The sequence below is a fragment of the Patiria miniata genome, unplaced genomic scaffold, assembly GCF_015706575.1.
Source record: "Patiria miniata isolate m_02_andy unplaced genomic scaffold, ASM1570657v1 HiC_scaffold_16, whole genome shotgun sequence".
Taxonomy (NCBI): Eukaryota; Metazoa; Echinodermata; class Asteroidea; order Valvatida; family Asterinidae; genus Patiria; species Patiria miniata.
In genome coordinates, this window is record NW_024037054.1 from 1,696,034 (window position 1) to 1,717,578 (window position 21,545).

The 21,545-nt window shown below is 38.8% G+C and overlaps 1 protein-coding gene across 8 annotated transcripts in view; it reads left to right on the forward strand.

The window, feature by feature from the left end:
• The window catches only part of LOC119722631 (islet cell autoantigen 1-like), a 73,617-nt gene extending 52,626 nt beyond the window's left edge, over positions 1-20,991 (forward strand). For 5 of the 8 annotated variants that reach the window (XM_038192838.1, XM_038192842.1, XM_038192839.1 and 2 more), the window contains 5 exons: positions 1,206-1,289; positions 11,314-11,426; positions 12,492-12,784; positions 18,481-18,741; positions 19,336-20,991. In XM_038192838.1, the coding sequence (XP_038048766.1) occupies positions 1,206-1,289; positions 11,314-11,426; positions 12,492-12,784; positions 18,481-18,741; positions 19,336-19,622 (1,038 nt within the window). In that variant the 3' untranslated portion in view covers positions 19,623-20,991. The remainder of the gene's footprint in view (positions 1-1,205; positions 1,290-11,313; positions 11,427-12,491; positions 12,785-18,480; positions 18,742-19,335) is intronic. The other 3 variants (XM_038192837.1, XM_038192840.1, XM_038192843.1) reach the window with 3 other exon arrangements.
• The last annotated feature ends 554 nt before the right edge of the window (positions 20,992-21,545 follow it).

Here is a 21,545-nt window from a genome sequence, read left to right on the forward strand (position 1 = left end):
TCAAAAAAAATATTTGCAATCGGGTAAACATTTATTAATTCATGGCCAATTGAAAATAAGTACCACTTTTTCATTTTGTCCACGGCGACTGATATTTCGACTGCGGCAATGAGAACACGGGCCAAAACTTGCAGTTGTGAAAAAGGCTAAGAAGTAGAGGGCAGGGACAGAGCAGCACAGTAGGGCCTAACATCTTAGAAGTTAACCAAACAGTCCTTTGTAGGACTACCGTTACTTCCAAAAGGGTTAATGACCATTGTTGCAAAAAGAAAAAAGAACCAAACTACTGTTAGATTTGTGTTTGTGGACAAATACATGGCTGTTTCGGCATTTTGTTATTTTCGTTTAATGTCATGGTATAGACTGATAGGACATAGATGTGCAGTAGAAAGTTGCAGAGTGATCAAGGCCAATAGTTCCGTAGTTATAGGCTTTAAAATGGACCTTTGATGTGACATCATATTGTAACTTTCAGTCCGGTGACGTCATCTATCTTCCCCCCCCCAACTTGTTGTTAGCATGAAGCTGGTTGTATACATCAATTATAAAAATGATTTCAGCAAACTTCGCCACACACAACTAATTATTCGTTTTTAACATTTTTCAACCTGCCGCTAGAGGGCGCTCTAACATTTTATGACGTCACCGTTATTTTTTTTTTTTAAAGAACAACTTGGCCAGAGAATACGTCATTGAAAGCAAGTTCACATCTTTTACCAATTTTAAATTACAAGGCACTTCCGGTTGCAACCGGAAGGAAGGGTCACATGATTTTACACGTAATATCAGAAATGAAGACCCTGGATTATTCTATCAGTTCCTGCAAAAGTCATGTGCAGGTCTCTCACGGTTGATTTTAAATTGATTTTCAAAGATTAAATCTATTAGTCTTTAACATGACGTCACGTAACCCATGATGACGTCGTCATGACGTCACTTCATGTAATGTTTTTTAAAGCTGTGAAAAAGAGGGGGCTTTGAGGGTTCATTTGTTTTTTGGGACACCTGTAGATAGTTTTTTTGCAAATTCTAAATGTTTGAATGCCTAATACATATACATTTTAGAGCATAAAGGGGTTTGCAAATGAAGTTTGCACATTTTGGTTTCATCTACATGTAGATTGCTTTTCAGCCTTTGCATGCTGTGATTGTGTGACCCTGATGTCTCTCCTCCTGTGTTGTTCGTGACTTATTCCACCATACAGGAATTGTCTGAGACCAGTAAGCAGCTAGCCCAATTGACAGGCGCAAAGGACATTGTACCAAATTGGGAGGACGACCTAGAAAATGTAATGTCACAATGTTCTGTTGTTTTGCTTCCATGGGTCTCCTTTATCTTCTTTCAATTTCATTAAATTGCATGAAGCATACAAAGACATCCATTAAGAACATTATCACATCATGTTTACAGAGGGTGAAATTAAACTTGAAAACATCTCGGATAAAACTGACTTGTAGTGACACAGTCAGTTTTGAGGTATCAAAGGCACTTTAACTGATACATGCAGTACAAAATTTGTTCAGACAATGTGAAATGGCCAGGCAGTGTCTGATGTTTAACCGTGATTTCACCCTCTGTTTTGATCTTTCTCTCCACACAAACTCTGTAGTCATCCTTCATCAGAACAAGTTTGCTAAAGTAACCCTTCTCAGTTTCATGTGTGAGATAGTGAAGGTTCTGTGCATGTTTGTAGACCTCTGATATTGCCTACACGAGAGCAGGCTGTTGTAGTCTATTGCTTTGTGCAGATTGGATCAGAAATTACACATGAGAATCATGACTCTTACAAGTGCATGTACAAATTGGTTCACGGTGCCTAATACATGTAAGTGTCCTCATAAAAAGGTCATGCAAGAACCGCGACAGAGGCTCAACAATACCTTGGAGATGTTAAGCAGCAACACTTACTGAGTACAGATAACGATTGCTTAGCACACACACAAAATCCCAAAAATGAAAAAAAAAATTGAATTGCTTCTTAGAGGCTCTCATCTGATTCTCTTGCTTAGAAGGAAATAGTTTCTAATCATTTCTTAACCCTAATGATCCCCAACCAGCCAAACTCTAACACCAAAAATTGTTTGGATCTGTTAGAATGAGTACCGCACTAGTTACATGTTGTGTAACTGTTGTGCTTTGGGTGGGATTAGGCATACCACAAAAAAATACAGAGTCCAACTGTTCCTATGCACAGTTAACCATATGGTGTTGGCATTTGCAAGGATGAGGAAGATTCCTAGTAAATCACCTAGGGAGTTATGGTTAATGGGCAAAATATTTTCTGCTTAGCAAAAGTAGTTCCATGAGATTTGGAACAGAACCAGCATGTTATCCATGATTTTCTAAAAGCTAACCAATTGCATAATTTTCCCAATTAACTGCATGGTATTCTACAAATATAACAAGGCCTTAGGGTGGACAGTCAATATTTACTCCCCTAGGTATTGGAAATTGACAAACTAGTTCCTGAGGCGAAGCTGAGGGAATTACATGTACATGTAGTTTAATTGTCAGCAAGGGAACTAGTTTGTCAACTTTCAATGCAAAGAGGAGTTGGCATCAACCAGGGGTGTGAAATCTCAGCTTTAAAGCTGATTTCAGCTTTCGTTTTGTTTTGGATTTCAGCTTTTTTCCCTCACTTGCTGTGTACAAAAGTGTAGGAAATTTCCAAAGTTCAGCTTTTGTACTTTTTCAGCTGTTTTCAGCTATTTTTATCAGTGGTCACTCACACCCCTGATACTGTCCTCCCCATAGTTGTTTTACTAAACCTCATACATAGTTGCCATTATTATATAATTCCAGGTGCCTGGCCAAAGAAAATTTGTATCCACATTAAAGGAAATATACAACATTTGCCTTTGCTATAATTTTCAGAAATGGATGGATTTGAAGGGTTAGTATTTTATGGCAAATATTGTTTCTCTGACTTGTTTAAGTTTTGGGTTCGTTGATGCTGAAAAAAAAACACCAAGAAAAACAATCGTGTTCTTGTTGTCTGGATCCCTGACCCCGCTTAAGGTGTAACGGAGCAATTTATCGACTTCGGGGAATTGTAAGGTCAGGGAATCAGTCTAGCTAGCTTGTACCCGTTCACAGGTGTGTAATCTATTGCAAACAAAATTAGGACTAACTAAATATGATAAATTAAGAAGCAGTATTTAAGAAAGAGCCATTTTTTTCCAACGCTGGTCGGCCGACCAGCGTTGGAAAGTGATACAAAAATACCACTTTTCCAGTAAGGAATTTTGTGATAATTTGGTAGTTTTGCTCTTTGATGTTTGCATATGTTGTATATTCCCTTTAAAGTTAAATATGAAGTCCATACATTGTTGGTTGCGTGCAATCAAGCTTCTATGCCTCCCATGTGCCAACACACATGGGATAGTTCCAGGATTGCCTAGTAGCCCATGTAATAGTCGACTTAACATGCATATTTCCACCGTGTGTGAATCCTCGCGTGCGCGCTTGGTATAATGAGGGTTGGTTGATATGTTTTTATGTCTTAAATTCCAGCCATTTTTATTATCAATGAATTACAAGCCTACTATTGATAAAAATCAACTCCTCCTGCATTTAAAGAACCAACTGTTTCTAGATGCTTACCTCAGCACATACATGTACATTTGTAGGTTGATGTTAAGCTGACACATAAATTGGGATGCATTTGAAGTTTTTCCATGAACCAAGTTTTCCTCTGCGAAAATATATTAAAAAACAAAAAGAATAAATAAACAACCAAAGAAGGGGGGAAAAAACAATAAAAACAAACAAATCAAGCATGTTCCACATTGTTCACCACACTTGTCTCCACTATTAAGTTTAAAACAAAAAAACTAGAAATGTGTTTATGGACAAACACAGCTGTTTCGGCTGTTTTAAATGACTCTGACGTGTGATAACGCCGACATGACGTCACTTCATATTTCATCTGTAAGGCACAAAAAAAAGTCTCCTGTTTCTGGTCTGCATGCGCATTGCTGTAGTTATGCGCGTCGGCAAAATTAAAAAGCTTTTTTTTTTCAATGTAAAATGATGTCTCAAAACAGCCAAACTCACTGATCCTGCTGCTGCACAATTTTAACGTGTTTTTAGATGGGGTTACGATCGAGTATAAGATTTATGTGGCCTCTCTGGGCTCCCATATATTTTGTACTAAATTTAGTCGGGCACCATTTGGTGCATCTGGGAGCCAGACTGAGGGAGCAACAGTCCTGTATCTTGAACCTGTAAACGCTTTTTAATTAGCGCAATATGTAAGGGAGCAGACAAATGACCAACCTGGCAGCACATGCAGGATGTTGATGTTGCTGTATTGTCTGACGTATGTTACCGTTTTCTCTGATTTTTAACATGACTATCCAAATTTCCCAGAGAATGTTCATGTCGGTCAAGAGCTTATGTGGGTGCAGAATTTTCAAGCCTTATGGCCTTACTGAGGTCACCTCAAGCTCCACCCTGACGGATATTTTTGAGAGTTTTAAGGGGGTTGAAGCGTCATCTGCAACATCAGCCGACATTTGAAGGAAAAAAAGTAAGGGGAAAAAAAACCTGTCGCCGCACCACTTTGGGGGCAAGCTCCATACCAGAAACCAGAGACTTTTTTTGTTGGCCTAACACAATCAAATTGGACCTACAATTCTATAGATTTAGGTCATAGACAAATTCCCCTTTAATGTGATGTCACATGACATGTGATGACATCATCATGACATTGCTTAATTTTCATCTATAATATATATCCTGGTCTAGGCACCTATTTGTACAAAGTTACAACCAAAATGGACATACAATTCTGTACATGGACATTTGAAAATGCCCCTTTAATGGGACGTCACATGGTTTACAATGACGTCATCGTGACGTCACTTCAATTTTCATCTATAACACATCCCGGTCTAGGAAACCTACCAAGTTACAACCAAATCGGACCTAAAATTCTCTATGCAAGTAGCAAAATGCCCCTTAAATGTGATGTCACATAATTTTCACCTATAACAGATCCCTGTCTACATGTATCTACATACCAAGTTCCAACCCAATCGGACTTGTACCTCAGAAGATAAAATGCCTCAAAAAGTGCACCTTTAATGTGATGTCATGTGACATAATGACATCACCTCGACAAAAATCTTTGGGGACCATTTGCAGGTGGTGATCTATGTGTGTGCCATGTCCGAAGTCGATCAGATTTACGAAAGTGCCTAAGTGTTTTGGTGGAAGAAAAACGTGTACAAACCCTACGAAGAAAAATGCACCTTTAATGTGATGTAACCTGACACCTGATGATGTCATCGTGACTAAAATGTTTGCAATGGTGGTTTATGTGTGTGTCAAGTTTTAAGTCGATCAGACTTACGAAAGTGCCAAAGTGGTGCCTGTAGGATGAAAGAAAAACGTGTACAAAACCTAGGGAGAAAAAGTCTGAAAAAGAAAAAATTTAACAAAAACAAGAGCTATTATGGCGAACGTATCACCTACCTGTACATTTGTGATCTGAATTCATTCCTGTCACTTCCAGCTGTAGCAAAATGTATACAGTGTACATTACAGTTACACTTGCATTCACAGTGCACAAGATCACAAGCTTCATGTGGATGTACTTTAATCAGAATGTACTGGCAAAAATATTTTCTTGTTTAAATTTTTTTTTTTTTAAATATAAACAGTTTTTCCAATAAACTTTGTTCAAACTACATTGATGAATGACGATAAAGTGTTTTAAGCACCTTTAATAGAAAAAATGAATTGTTTTACTTTGTCTAAAAAAAATTAAGAAATGTTGACCCGGACAAAGTGTATGTCCTGAATAAAATCTATTTCTACATTCCATTTCTGCATTTCCTCGCAAAAAAAAATTAATATTAGGGAATTGAACCCTGCCTGGTACGCAAGTAAGCTATTTGGGAGTTTTTAAAGATAGGAAAACCTTATAATTAACAATGATAGACTTTGTTTTCATTTGAAACCATTCACCAGGCCAATTCACGCTGATGTCACGGTCCGAAAGTAAACATGATGCGCGCGGGACTGGTAGGCATATTGTATCATCTGCCAACTATGTTGTGCTGTTTTGGTGATATGTCTGCACCAAAACTTTTTCGTCATGGGTAGGGCTTAGAGAAGTCCATTATGCCAACAAGCTGTTGTGTACATGGATGTACTAATAGACAAAACCAAAATCCTTTACTTGGATTTTACCGCATCCCAGTAAATTTCTTTGTAAAGACTTCTGGAAAATTGTAAATATATAGTTGTGCTGTAACTTTCACAAAACTTGTGAAAGTTACGTGAAATAACAATCTCCAAGGTCCGAAAGACAAGATAAACCTTAACAGGAAAACAAATCTTAACCCAACATACAAGTGCAGAGATAATAGTTTCTGTGATAGAGATGATGAGTAATGTGCACACTAATAACTTTCTTGGGAATCAGTCAAAATACGCATCTTTCACCTTTACAAGATGCTGGGCTTGAATTGATTGCACATGAAATGACTGCATGTATATTTACTGTGCAAGATGCCACTGGTAGATGATGGATTTTGTTGGATTCAGGGTGGTTCCCAGATAATAGCCAAGTGGGTTCAGACACTTTAAAATCTTACTGACTTGCTCATACAAACCAATACAAACAAGGCAAGACAATTAAGTCCAAGAGCTCTTGTTTATAATCTGTTTGGATCAGTTTGGTTATTGATTCTTTTTGCTTCAGCCTTTACAGCTTATGCCCAAGCCTAAATTGGAAAGTATTAGTGGACCTGTATGGAACTTACCTCTAGTTTCGGGGCTATATATAACTTGATTGCTACTTCAGCAGTTTGCTGTGGATTTGTGACGTCCAGAAGGGATATGTTTATGAATCATGTATAGAAAGCTTGGGTTTGTCATGACTGTACAGGATGTATTCAGGGGATTTAAAAGTTTTCTAGCTAGCATATTTAGAAATTGCATATGTACATGTAAATGTCTATTAGTTTCCCCATAGGTATACATTTTAAAGTCCTATTTATTGAGTATAAAGAGTCCTTGTGCATAGACAATTGTTTTGCTCAGAGCACTGTCAGTTTAATTCAGAGAAAATGTTGAAACATTAATTCAGAGCTGCCGGGTACAAACAAATGACTGCTCTAAATTGTTGTCAGCAAGGTTTGTTGTCTGTAAACGCTTTTTGTAGAGATTTGCAGGAATGCTAGATTTCAAAACCACAATGTTGTTTTAGTTTTTGAAAATTCTAGCAGTGCTGCTTGTATGGGACCATTTCAGGGTGTTAACTGTTATATGATTGATTGTATTGGATGCGATATATGTAGGTGATATATGTAGGTACAACAAATATATTAGCTGATAGATAAAAAGTGAACATTTACTTGATGGGGTGAGCAATATGTGAATTGTGTGGTTCCGAAAAGAACCTCTCTACATGTAAACTGAACATTTTTAAGTAGGGTTATACAAAAGCCTGCACTTATTTTTCAATTGCAGTAAATAATGCCAGTTTCTTGTATACTTTAAATTTCCTGCAAGAATGTCACATGCAAGTTATATCCCTGACCAAAGGTCCATTCATAGAAAACTGTTGGACCTAGAAATGCTGTGCTGAAAGAAAAAATCTATTCCCCATATAATTCCTCTGCAAAGTCTCACCAGTTCAAAAGAGATGGAAATCATTGAGCATGACAACCTACTGTACACTGTTTGGATGATGACGATGATGATGATGATGATGATGATGATGATGATGATGATGATGAAATTAGGGTCAAGAAGTTGTTGAGTGTTTATAAGAGTTGTTTAGCATGCCAATCAAGTAGCCCCAGATGGGTATGGAATTCACAGTGAAGGGGGATTAAAATAGATGAAAGGCAAACACTTTCACAGATTGCGTCATCATACCTTACCCAGAGTCAGACCTTGATGTACTGGAGCAGTTTTGGGGTGTTTGGCTAGTTTCACAGTGAGTGGTTTCTTTATGAGTCATGGCAAACCAGAAAGACATGACTGATATGTCTGAAAAAAATGATATGATATAGTTCGAAGGTTACATGTAAAAGTTATAAGTATTGAAATTAGGCTGTTTATTGAACATTGTGATTGTCTTAAAATAGTTGTACCTGTGAATTAATTTTTCAATCCCCACGTAGACCTACTATTTAAGGCAAATCTCAGGGGGTTTAGTACATTGCGGGCATTTTCTTTTTTCTGTTGATTCAGGTATACAAACTCATAGCTGTAATGCCGTTAAGTGAATAGCTCTTCATACAAATTCCTGATACAAATTGTTTGTGTGAACCCAAAAAAATGAAAGTCTTATTTTCTAAAGTCAAATCTTCCAATTGGTGAAGCCACCTCCCCGCGTAGTGGGCGAGGCAAAGCCTGGTTTTATTAGTAGATCAACTTGCAACAATAATAACGTGTGGTCAGGGGCGGCGGAACGGGGGGAGGGGGCACTTGCCCCCAAAAATTTACCCAAGTGCCCCTCTTGCGAACATACATGTGCCCCCTCGAGCATAAATGTGCCCCCTCGAGATGAAAACAAAAGTGGCCCTAACATTCCAGATAAACTTGTTTTCAGTAACCATTTCCCAAAATGGTATAGACAGAGATGCTACTTTTCCGGTTTGAACTGGAATTCTGGGTTTTTTTTAAATCACACAAAATTCTGGTTTTCCAGGCCGTCAAAATAAACTGGGAAAAGAGAAGAAAAACTGTGGAAATGCGTTGATTTTTACCTTGTTAGCGCTCTTGATTTAGTACATTTTAGGCGCACGCAGTAGTCTTAAAAACAGTAGTTTGAAGTACATGTAGTCTTAAAAACAGTCTTTGTTGTTGCCAAGCCTGCATGTGATACATGCGGCCAACGTACTTGCACGCAGTATACAATGGGGCCTTGCGCGTGCTTCACCGCGTGGGGGCATGTTGTGTGCTAAGGACACGTAGCTTTCAGCCTGGAAATCAATTCTATCATTTCAGTTATCGGTGGTGTCCGATCGCAGTGATATGTGAATACAAAAAACTCCGTTTTCGTTGAACGCATGGCGTAGTGCAAAGGTCATGTACACCAACAGCAGTGTTGTGGAATCGTGCACGTTTCGTGTCGAATATTATGTTGGAAATTCAGGTAGGCAGAATAAATATTAGGAATATGGAAAAAGTGATTGAATGAACTGACAGCTTAAAGGCCATAGAAGCAAAATTAAAAAATAAACAGCACTGGGCTGGGCTGCAAGATAAAGATGACAACGGGGACTTTGTGTCGGACTCAGAGTGGCTTTTTCACATACAAAAAAGTTCCGGTTTTTTTTTTCAAGCAGCCATTCTGTTTTTTTCCAAGCAGTCCCAGTTCCATTTTTTTCTGTAAAGAGAGTTCTGATATGAATGAGGAATATGAAAACCAAGCCCCAAAACCCTTACAATGCGCCCTGAAAATGGGCACATGACTTAATGCGTAGTTTGCATAATGGCCGGTTTTGAAGAGCGCCCCCATTTTTTGAAGATGGTACCAGTAAAAAAAATCTTAAGCCTGTGTACGGGTGCGCGTACCCATTGTCAATGGTCTAGAAATAAGCCACTAGAGCGACTTAGAAGTCATGGTAGTCGTTTTTATGAATGAGAAATGTATCAAACCGCAGAATGGTGTATAACAAATGTACAAAGACGTTGGCTGCACACTATCTACGGCTGTATAAATGCATGTGTGGCGTGTTTTTGTCCTACCAAAGCACCAATGTTTATAATGCTTTTATTGGCCCAAAATGTGTCCACATTTTATGAATCTTAACAGCGAAGAAATTAAACATAATTAAGGCCAAACAAAATAAATATTCGGTCTCTGGTCAGACCAAAGTTCCGGAATTGACGCGGGGACGCGGCTTTTTTTTTTTTTTTTTTTTTTTTTTTTTTCTTCAAGCTTGGATTGTACAGACAAGGTGGGGTACTATTTTGCTACTTGGTGTCCTCGTGTACATTGGTGTCCTCCATAATTTGCCTTGGTGCTCCCGATCATTTGCCTTGGTGCAATTTCCCATTCCTTGGTGCTCTTTGGTAAAAAAAAATTGAGGAGGTGCGGCAATAGAGGGCGCTGTTGGAGCTACCGCGGAACATTTTGGAAAAAAAAAAAGATTGACGCGCATGATTAAAATCGACGCGCGTGCTGACCAGAAACCGACTTATTTTTTTTTTTTGCCTAATCTATTTGTTGATAAAGTGTTTAGAGAAAACTGGGGGGGGGGCAAACTGGGGGGGGGGAGGAACAAACTTGGGTGGCAAATTGAAACATGAATTAAAACACCAACTTGATTTTGGGAAAAATAGATTGAATACACTAATAACATGTATTTCAATAGCAGCTCTGTGGGTACTGGCCAACATGGTCAAATATACTTCCATACAAGGGATATATCTGTGACATTTTCATTCTGACCCTGGTTTCAGACTCTGGCACACCCCCCAAAATGGAGTAGTTGGTACAGCCTTTTCATGTAGAGGTTTATATGTACAACAAATAAACCAACCTTTTTGAATCTCCATGAGGGATCCAGGGAGGGCCAAAAATTGAAGGAAAATAAATCTTTTTCGTCAACATCAAAGTAAACGAAATTGTCTTGACAGCAGAATCATGCCAATTTGATACAATTCACCCCACTTGCCAGTTTTCAGGCAGGTACCTTGCCAGTAACAAGATGTTCAACAAGATTTCAATTTCATCAGTTCACAAAAAAATTCACACATTTGCATTTACCTTTGTTTCTGTGGCATGTGCATTTTCTACATATGTATTTCTTCAAGCAAATTCTCCACAGAGGATAAGAACGTAATACAGTAAAATAAAATTATTAGCAATATTTAAATTTAAAAATTTAAATTGATTGCCTATAAATGAATAAATCAAAAACAAACAAATACAAGATCCTGTGTGCTTCGATGACACTCTGATTGCACCAAATGGAAATATATATAGTAGAAATTTAAGTTCAGGATGTTGAAAATAATTTTAATTCAATGCTAATACAGAACTAAACAGGAAAACTAAACAATCTTGAGTTTAATATTGAAAAGAAAAGTTTCATCTGAATTTTAAAAAAAATGAATTTGAATGTTTGTTAATGATAGTGCAAAAACATTTGTTGAAGTTGGTGAGAAAAACCTATATATCCTGCTAGGCCATTTCTACCTTTAATGTTTTGGGTATTATTTTATTCTTTTCAAATCCATTTCTTTGTGTTGAAGGGATATTCCTGAATTAAACAACACAGGATAAAACCAAGAGATTTTTCAAATTGTATTCATCTATCGTCCTTTTTGTATTTAAAAAGGACTTGACTGAAACAAGTAAGAAACTTGCTGAGAAGACGGGTCAAAGCACTAATGGGAGGACGGAAGGAGAGGAGGACGAGGAGGATGAGGGCATGAGTGCTGCACGTCAGAGGTAAGCAAAAGACTCCAAATATGGCAAGGGTAAGGGCTCAACAATGAGGGATGACATGTTTCTACACTGCCGTACTCATCACTGCTTTGCTATAAAGTGAAACAGGTGGGTTTGTGTATATATGTGTACAGCTATTACATACTCCCCAAGGACAGCAAAACAAAAAGGGAACAACTGAGTCTGTACGTGCGACGGTGACTTTTTTTGAAAGAGTTCCATACCTGGACATCACTTGACACCCTGTGCACAAACCCTATGAGACTGGTCTGAAAATTTTTGTTTTCTCAGTAAATGCTTAAAAATTGTCCCTGCAAAATTTAACTTTTTAGGACATGTTATCGCTTCCTGATGGCTGATAGGTCACTGCATGGAAAAATATGTGATGTCCATGTATGAAAATCTTCCCATTTTTCTTTTATGTGGGAAACAAACTGCCCTGATCATTTAAAGAAAGATAAGTAGTAAATTTAGCAAAATTTGTGGAATTTTGTCAACTCTATAATTTTTGTTTTATGTTGTATGTTTTTGGCAGTGATGATATGTGCTCTACCACTGATATGCCTATATCAATGTCAGAGTTCATATCACGTATCACATGTTGGTATCCTGTAGCGGTGTGCATTTACGGGTAGTACGGGAACCGGGTAACCGATTGAAAACAACACAGGTACCCAACCCCAAATTCAAATCCTGGAAGTCTCTGTTCAGTTTGTTCATAAAGGTCCTCGTGATCATACTACCACATTGGTGCGGCAATGCGGCAATTTATATGTGGACAGTGAGCTTTATAGCTTTATGGTAAAAATGACAACTTTCGCGAGTGCCTTAAATGTGACATCTGTTTTGTTTTTCCATATAGCTTTGTTTTCACTTCAAAATTTCTTGCAAATGACATTCAAAATGACTTTCTTTTTCATTGTCAGAGAAGTTACTAAGTAATTTGTAAAGTTGGTTACTGGTACCCGATCCGTAATCTGGAACCGGTTCCTGACATCAGTGGTTGGGTACTCGCGTACCTGGTTCTGATGCACCACTCTAGTATCCTGTCCCTCTCTTTGTCCACAGGTTAATATCCTTTGGAGCAGACAACAATTCTGATGACCAGGCTCAGGAGCCTGATGAGTTTGAGAGAGTCTTTGGAACACTGGAAATTCCCAGCATAGATGAGGGTGTGCAGACAGGGGATGGTGACGGTGGTTTGCCGATGCGATCAGGGGATGGGGACTCAGTGGACAGGAAAGCTTATGGAGTTGGCAACATGGAAGAGAGTGCATTCATAAGCCTGATGGGAGGTATGGCTGAAGGAACAGGGGAAAACACACCAAAACAGCACCAAGGAAACAACAGCAATACAAAAGGTATTAGTTTTTTAATGTTCTTTTGTGTGTGTGTTTGTTTTTATTTTGTCAAAATCATTTTTGATCTTTTTGTGTTCCTCAGGGTAAAAAGAAGATGGCCATTGGGGCTGTTATTTTCTGTTTAATTTTGTAAATGTAAAATTAAGTTTTTTCCCCATTTAAACATTTAGACAATTGTCTCTTTTTACCAAAAAAAATACAAGTTGTAAAAAAGTGCACATCTATATATATAAGAGAGAGTTTAACTCGGCCTCCGAGACGATGTTTGCTCATGAAAGGATCCGAGACCGCGGGCTCCCGCTGCGCCAAAATCGCTCCACGTCCGTGGAAAAATACGGAGGGTGTCTTCCGCCGGGTCGGACACTTCGGGTCGTCCTGATTTTCCCGTACGGACCGGCGATCCTTTTCGTCTATTTTTCGTGACTGCATTTTGCGCAGGAATTTGCCGTCGTGTGCGCTTTCACGTTGACTGCCTGGCCGCCCCCTGTGCTGGCTTTTCTGCGAGTCTAGACTGTGCGAGGTCAGCGAGGTCAACGTAGGGGTTTCGTTTACGTGTTCTACTCAGCTGTTCTGCAAAAGCGTTCCCCAAATTGTGGTGTGGGGTGACCTTGGTAAAATATTTTTTCTCCATGGTGCGTGGCCACCGAGTGCCCCTATTCTTTCATATGCTTCGCTTGCCGCCCCTGCGCCGAGTGCAACGAATACTCAGAAGGACTTCACATTAAGTATGCCTTGCGCGGTCTGACCAATCGAAAGTCTACACTGCGTAGTATTTCCGGGCTATCCAAAACTGTCGATGGCAACGCGTACTGCAGCCTGCTCCACACCCTGGAAACGAGGTTGGGTCTACGGTGCTCGCTATTTGCATGATTTGAAGCACAAGCATGTGAGTGACGTGTATAGTGCTCTGTTGCTTCCATCGTGAGCGTTGTGAGTTCGCTGCCCGCCACAGTGTTGCGTTATAATTTCGGGGGCCTGTCTGGGATCAACGAAGGATCGATGCATTGCTTCAAACATCGCGATCTTAAACACAGTCACACAAAAAATCAACGAAAATGTGTCCGATCCGGCGGAAGACACCCTCCACATTTTTCCACGGACGTTAACGCGATTTTGGCGTCGCGAAAGACCGCGGTCTCAGATCGTTTCAGGAGCAAACATTTCTCGGAGGCCGAGTAAAATTTGCTCTTATAAAGATGGTTGACCCAAGTTGAATAACAGTTGACTCGACAAGTTCCTCGCAGACAGTCTCGCAAATTGTAAGACGTTCAAGTTTACGTTTGTTGAAGAGTCCAATATACTGAAACTTAATTATGACCTTCTTAATCAGCCTTCGCCTGTGTACTACGGCAAGCCTTTCAAGTACGTTTTCTCACAAATGCCACTGCCTCACAAAATGCCAATTTAACAGACCAACGGGAACATTTACAGACTGTTGCCATGGTACATAATTATCATGGGCGTCAATCGGTGGGGGATGGGGAACCCCTCCACCCCCCCCCCCCCCATTTTAAAGCGGTGGAGACTTTTTGGGTCCCCTCCCCCCCCCCCCCCCCCACTTTTCTTCCCCGAATAAAAATTGTAGCTACTACATGTATAATGATTCTATTACTCAGAATAGCTCATTTTAAGGACACCAAACTCAAAAATGATGTTTAAAAGATGATCTTTTGCTAAAAAAAATTGTTTTACATGTAGTGGTCAGAAATTGCCTCAGATCGCACCACAGAAATTGCTTTTCTATAACTGCACGTCTTCTCAACTAAATCCCCCAATTACATTCATCTCCCCAAATTTTCATCCCCAACTCTACGCCCTACCCGATAGTATGATCAGGTAAATCAACGAGGGATCGATGCATTGCTTCAAATATTGTGATCTTTGAACTATGTTGGGTTGGAATAACGAAGAGTGCATAAATAATAATATTGGCGGTTGTTGGCTGTTTGGCCTTGCTTATATTATGGTTGAACCATGCCAACCTGAATAAAATAGTTAAATCGACTTTTTCCTCGCAGGTCTCGCAAATTGTAAGAAGTTCAAGTTTACGTTTGTTGGAGAGTCCAATACTGTACCTTCATAATGACCTTCCTCCATGATTCAGACTATGTAATTTTATGGTAACACACTCAACATTTTTATTGCAAATGCCACCTTCACGTTTTATTCCATTATGATTTATTGTCAAAACAGTACAATCAGCCTTCGCCTGTGTACTATACGGTAAGTCTTTCAACTCAGTTTTCCCACATTAACAAACGCGACTGCCTCACAAAATGCAATTTAACAGACCAACAGGAAAATTTACAGACAGTTATACATGCCATGGTACATAATTATCATGGGCGCAGCGTCAATCGGTGGGGGACGGGGGACCCCCACCCCAACATTTTAAAGCGGGCAATATCGTTTGGTTCCCTACCCCCACTTTTTCTTCCCCGAATAAAAATTGTTGCCTACTATAATATTCTTTTGCTCAGAACAGCTGATTCAATGACTCCAAACTCGAAAATGATGTTTAAAAGATGATCTTTTGTTTTACTATCGTACGTGGTCAGAAATTGCCTCAGATCGCGTCACCGTAAATTGCTTTTCTATAGCTACATGTCTTCTCAACTAAATCCCCCATTTACATTTAACTCCCCACACTTTCAACCCCAACACAAATACGCCCTACCCGATCTATGATCGGGTAAATCAGCTTGTACATAATAATAATAAAATGCATTTGTAGTAAGTTATGTAATTATAGGCCCACCTGAGACATAGAAACCAGACTTATATTCGAGTCACCAAACATCGAGTCAGAGCCCGAGCCCCCAGTCATTAAGATTAAAGTCCGAGTCATGATCACTTTTAAGTGCAGTATGTCCCCAAAAAAGTGAGTCTAAATATTTTTGAAATAACAAAACCATGAAGTAAATTTTGAAAACGTCTTATTGTGCAGATACTCCTAATGCTTGGCCTAAACCCCTATGAGTGTTATTTCATTTCTCTCACTGCACAATGGTTAATTGATAATTTAACATTTTGGACATGGTGACCAAATTCTTTGTCTGGCATAAGGCCACTGGCACAAGGCCCCTTGACATCATACGCCAGTGCCAGCAAACAAAAGAACACATTCCGATATGCAACGTCAGATTCTGACAAGCCACCTCAATGGATGAATGGAAGAGAGCTATATTTTTAACATTTTCTAAAATGGATACTGATGTTGAAAGCATTTCAATGTTTAAACCTTTAATATGACAGCCTCAATGGCTATTGTAGAGGACATTCAATAGTTCCTGACAACAGTAAATCTGTTGCTAAGGTTGTTTATTCTAATTGGGGGGGGGGATACAGAGTTTGTGTGCGTAAATGCAGTGTTTGTGTCTTCAGGCAGTTTGTATTATGTCAGTGATGGGACCTCATTTTTGTCTCGCCTGAACTTTGTGGGCCAGAATGGGATCAAAGTGCGGCAAAATTAAATTTCTCAGTGTCTTGTACAGGAGTGGTGATGATAAAATTAGTGTTGTACCTCTTCTTCCAATTTGAGTGCTAACTTCATAATTGAAGACTACAGTAAGTGTATGACTTCATTAAAATGCCAATTTTTGTTTGGTTCTCATGTAATGGACTGTTATGGTGTATTAAATAAATGTGATCCAATATTTCTTTGTCACTATAAATGATGCAGTGGTAATATGCTAACATCATTGGGATATTTCATGAATAGATGTGTGAACTTTTATTGTTATGACCTTATCAAAAATCAAAGTTCTGTTTTTGGTGAAGGATTAGGCCCCCAAAAAAATGGTTCTGCTTCCAATTACATGGCATTTGAAAATAGGATAGGTACATGTAGGTACGTAAGGAATTTTTTTTTTTTTCCATTTTTGTGTGTGCACGATCATATGGAGGTGTCTGCGTGTAGTCAAGGGTAAAAGTAGAAATTGATGGTATTCGTTTTTTTCCTCATTTTGCCCATAAAAAAAATTAGGGTAGGGGCTGTCAAAATAGGGTATATGTAGGTAGGGAAACTGGAAGCAGAACTAATTTTTTTTTGCCATATAAAGATGTTTACTTACAATTGATTTCTGATAGAAGTTATAAAGGAACAAATACCAATATAATTTATGGTTATAAAGAAAAAGGAATAGCTCTGAAATGACTTTTACTAAAAACACCTGTTATGGAATGTCACTATCCGAGGACTCTCTAGCTTGACCTTGATCAGTTCTGTCACAAGATAGGCAGGGTTCAGGATTGGTTGTCATCTCAACAACATCTTGAGGAATAGGTCATGATTTCCTTCTGTGATGCACAGACTTACTGCTGACCATAGCCTGTTACCGTAAGCCAGTGGGAGACGTCACTCATACATGGACTCTAGATGTTTTCCTTGCATGTTTCGCATGTGGGTTGAATATCTTGTTATCTTTGTGTATTGCTTCTTGAGCTTCTTCGCTCATCATCTTCTTCGCTCATCGTCCCAATTAGGAGGACTGAGGACATCAGTTTTGCTCCATAGATGAGCACCAAAGAACTTCTGACAATTTCAATTAAGGATACAGCTGAATGTACAACGGTTAAAGGTAGACCTCAAGACAATTCAATGAGAATGATGTGGAATTTGTGAATGAGGCTCTCATCCAATCCACAGATTGAAGAGAAGATTTTATCTGCTTGAAATTGTCTGTGAGCTTTATTCCTGTCATAAGTACTTCCAGCTTCCGGCTTTAGTTGATCCACAGTCAATTCAAGTTCAACTTGGAAATGTTCCTGAATCGCCATTTATGGAGTCGGAATAGCCCAAATCTGTGTTTATATTCGACTGGTTGTGGTGGCTGATGGTATTGAAGTCTTTTGGTGTTGCACCACATATGTAGCCTGGCATTGATGACTTAGTGGATGATTGCATTCAAAAGTTTTTGATCCACCATTGTCAGAGTCAGGTCATTTGGTGTACATGTATAATTAATGGGTCTTGTCTGTTCGTATTCTGTTTCATAATCCAAGTTTACAGAAAGCTGTTTGAGTGCTTGAATTTCTGACTCGATACATCTCTGTTCTTATTGAGACAGTTCTGTTGTTACTTTCTGGTGTTGGAGATGAACTGGTCTGCAGAATTTCATCAATGCGGGAACTAGATTAACCCGTTTGCCCTTCTATTTGTGTTGCAAGGGAATAATCGTTGTACAGAACAAATTAGCATAAGACGTATCTGTGGACTTGAATCTTAATTTGATGAGTCATCAAATGGGTTCTTCTTGTTCCAGACTTTTAGTTAGTTTATTTACTTCTTTTTGTTGTTTAGTAATTCTGAGAGCAGTGTGGTCTACAGGGTTCGACTTAAGCAGTAGCCCACTAGCCAAATGCTAGTCAAAACAGCTGCGGGCCAGTCAAACTATTCCTTAAGTAGCCCAATTCCTTAAATTGACCAAAATAAGTCCCCTAAGTTTCCCATAAAATTTAGCGTGCTATATACCGGTAGCTCGGTATATAGCGCGCTGCATACAACGTGACTATAATATTACTGCACATATATTGCCTCCATTTACAAAATGTTCATATACAACTTTACGATTTGTTTCAAAAAATTTGTGTTAAGTATTTAATTTATTTTGTTTGCTTTTTGTTTTGAAAATTATAAATTGGTAGTTATATTTTAATATTCTATTTTAATCAATTGTTTGTATTTTTTTCCCCAGGCAACTTCGATTTCTTATCTGAGTCAGCTCTTGTGTCTGCTAAGCAACATGATGCCCTGCTGAATGAAATCCTGAACACACCCAGTGGCCTGCCCATTGAGGATGTCAGCCAGCAGTCTTATACATCTGAATACTTTGACTTTGATGGACTGATGCATGCTGATGATGGTCAGAATGGTCAGGGTCAAATGTCAGGTGGCTTCTTGCCCTCTGACCTTCTGAGTGGCAACAGGGTCACAGGTCAGATTGAGGCTTCAGAAGGTAAGTACATGTAGATGGACCTAATATTTCACTGTACTTCGGAAAATAATTAGAATATTGTCACATGGGTGAATGGCCGAAAGTTAAATATTCAATTCAATTTGATTCTGTTATATTGTCTGCCTTAAAAACAGAAATTTGGTGGCCTCTGACAAATCTTATACATGTAATACACTTTAACACACACCAATTCTCAAGTAACAAAGTAATACAATTAAAACTAAATTACCACACGTTTCTAAAAATCAACATTACACAGTATAAACACAGAATGGTTGAAAGTTAATTGAGTTCTTAGTTATGAATGTTATGTTGCAAGGGTAAGGTCTTGTTTTGTTATGGGAGGAAAGTAGCCAATCACATGTTTTCAATAAAAATAATACCATACTTCGTAGATGACTCTTGAAAATCTACACCTTAAAACTGACCTTCTTTGAGTTCTGTTCACAGCTCAGGATGATCAGTTGGTAGTATGCAGTGCTTGATTGTTTTGTCCAGGTATCAACTGGAGGATTTGTTAAGGAAAAATAAAATTCGATCTTCAAAGCGTATTTAGCTGTTATCAATAGGCATATTTTTTTGGCAATATTACAGGAATTGTTTGTCCACCCCATATTGCACCCACATCCACTCCAGCCCCCTCATCCCTGGACGAACCAAGCATCCCATCAAAAGACAACCCAGCTGCAGGTGCCCCTTCTTCCCAGAAGGTACCTGCATCCAATAAGCAAGACTCCAGCAAGCCACAGGCCTTTAAGAAGGGAGCCAAGCCTGACATGTCAGCCTGGTTCAACCTCTTTGCCGATCTGGACCCATTGGCCAACCCAGATGAGGTCGGCAAGAAGGAGGGGGAGCAACCAGAAGACTTAAGAAATTGCTGATTCTTGTCCAAATGTTATGCCAAGTGTTGGTCCAAACTATTTTATGCTGTCAGTATTTGTTACATTTGCAAACCACGAGAGCAGCACTTTTCAATATGCATTCCTAAATTCATTTTTTGCCATAGATAATGGGGCTTTGACTGATGAGTTATGGCATTTACATGCATTATGAGTTTCACGATGAAGTGTACAATCTGGACTCACCACAAAGTCTTGGTTGACCACCATTATATTAAATAAAACCTAAACACCCCAAAATGTAGTTTCCGGTCAAAATTCCACCTCAGCCATTCTGGCTTACTACAGTTTGCCATTTGGGTCATTTAGACATTGCTGCTATTCATTCATTTTTGAAGAAAAGCAGAAAACAACATTTTTTTGTTGGCGGATTTTTGTGTAATGTTAATTTTCTTCACAGTATTTTGTTCTGAGTACGGTTGTGTAACCTCAGGAATGTGTTTGAGCATTGTGAAGAAGCAAAGCTACACAAAGCCTGGCCGTTTGCCTGGTTGTCAGGATAACTGAATCCTTCTTGCTTTCCTGTTTCCTTTTTTACATAACTGCAGTTCAACTTGAAATCAGTGAACTTGAACACACTCGGGTCAGTATGCATTTGTAGCAACCTCTGTCAATGACAATAAGTGGCATAAACATTACACGTAAAATCCCAGTTTAGATGTGCAATTGTTAAATGTTACTTCCTATTTAATCTATACATGTAGTTCTGAAACCTAAAATGTTGGGCGCGCTCACAACCGTCTTGTAAATACTGTTTAATATTGTATTCATAGGTTAGACCTTCATTTAGATCGGTGGAAATCACTCACAAGAAATATATTATATTTGCCTGTGACAGTTTGGCAAGGATTCTGTAGTTTCATACACATTGCAGGACATGTTTATTGTAGAAATTACATTATGGTTAACATGGTTCTATGTTTTATTTCACTGTAGATATTTTGGGTTTTAAATGTTCTGCCAAAATGGCCCTCCATAGTTATTTTTCACTAAAAAAAAGTAGACTATGTATCAAGGAAACAGTCTGCAGTGTACTGTGCATCACTACAGTTGTTCTTTTGTTAATTAATTGTTAATGTTAATAGAATGTCTTTTGTTAATTAATAGAGAATGTGTAAGTCTACATGAAAAAAAGTAATCATCAATCAATGGGAATTATTATTATTTTTTACCAACCTCTTCCTTACAAAGTTTATGAGGTACATTTTGCGTTGGTGAGAAGGCGTTGAAAGTGATCAAAGACATTCAAATAACTTGTTATCAATTTTTTTCCGATTCCGAAGGGGGATTTAATCTTCTTTTTTAAGGAAATGGAATCAAAAGTAATAAACAGAAAACATTTAAGTACCAATCCCCGATTCGAATTAAAAAAAATGTTAAGACAAAATATCCAAATCATTACATTATTAGCTAACCCTAACTCCCTAGGCCTTTTTGTTAGGATGTAGCCTCAATCCTGCAAAATCCTCCAATTGGCCTCATGGAAAAATTGCATATAGCCTCAATCCTGCAAATTCCTCCGTTGTTTCTTGAATATGGTCCATGGAGGGGTGACCACTGCCTGAATCCTGCAAAATCCTCCGGCTATGACTGTCAATAGGCTGAGGCAGAGGCAGTGACATCCTGGAGCAGTGCGGAGGATGTCAAGTATAATCAAGGACTAAATTTATGCATGGCTGAGCATACACAACACAAGGTCCGGCCCAAGACCTTGACACAGTGCGTACTCCGAAATCAGCAACGCACTTTTGCCATGTAACCTCAATCCTGCAAATTCCTCCAATTTGCAAAAAGGATTTTGGAGGATTCAGGGCAGTTAGGGTTAATAAATATACACGTGGGCAATAGTCAACCCATCTTATCCAACGTAAATGTTGCCATTATAAAGAGTTGCAGGATCAAGTT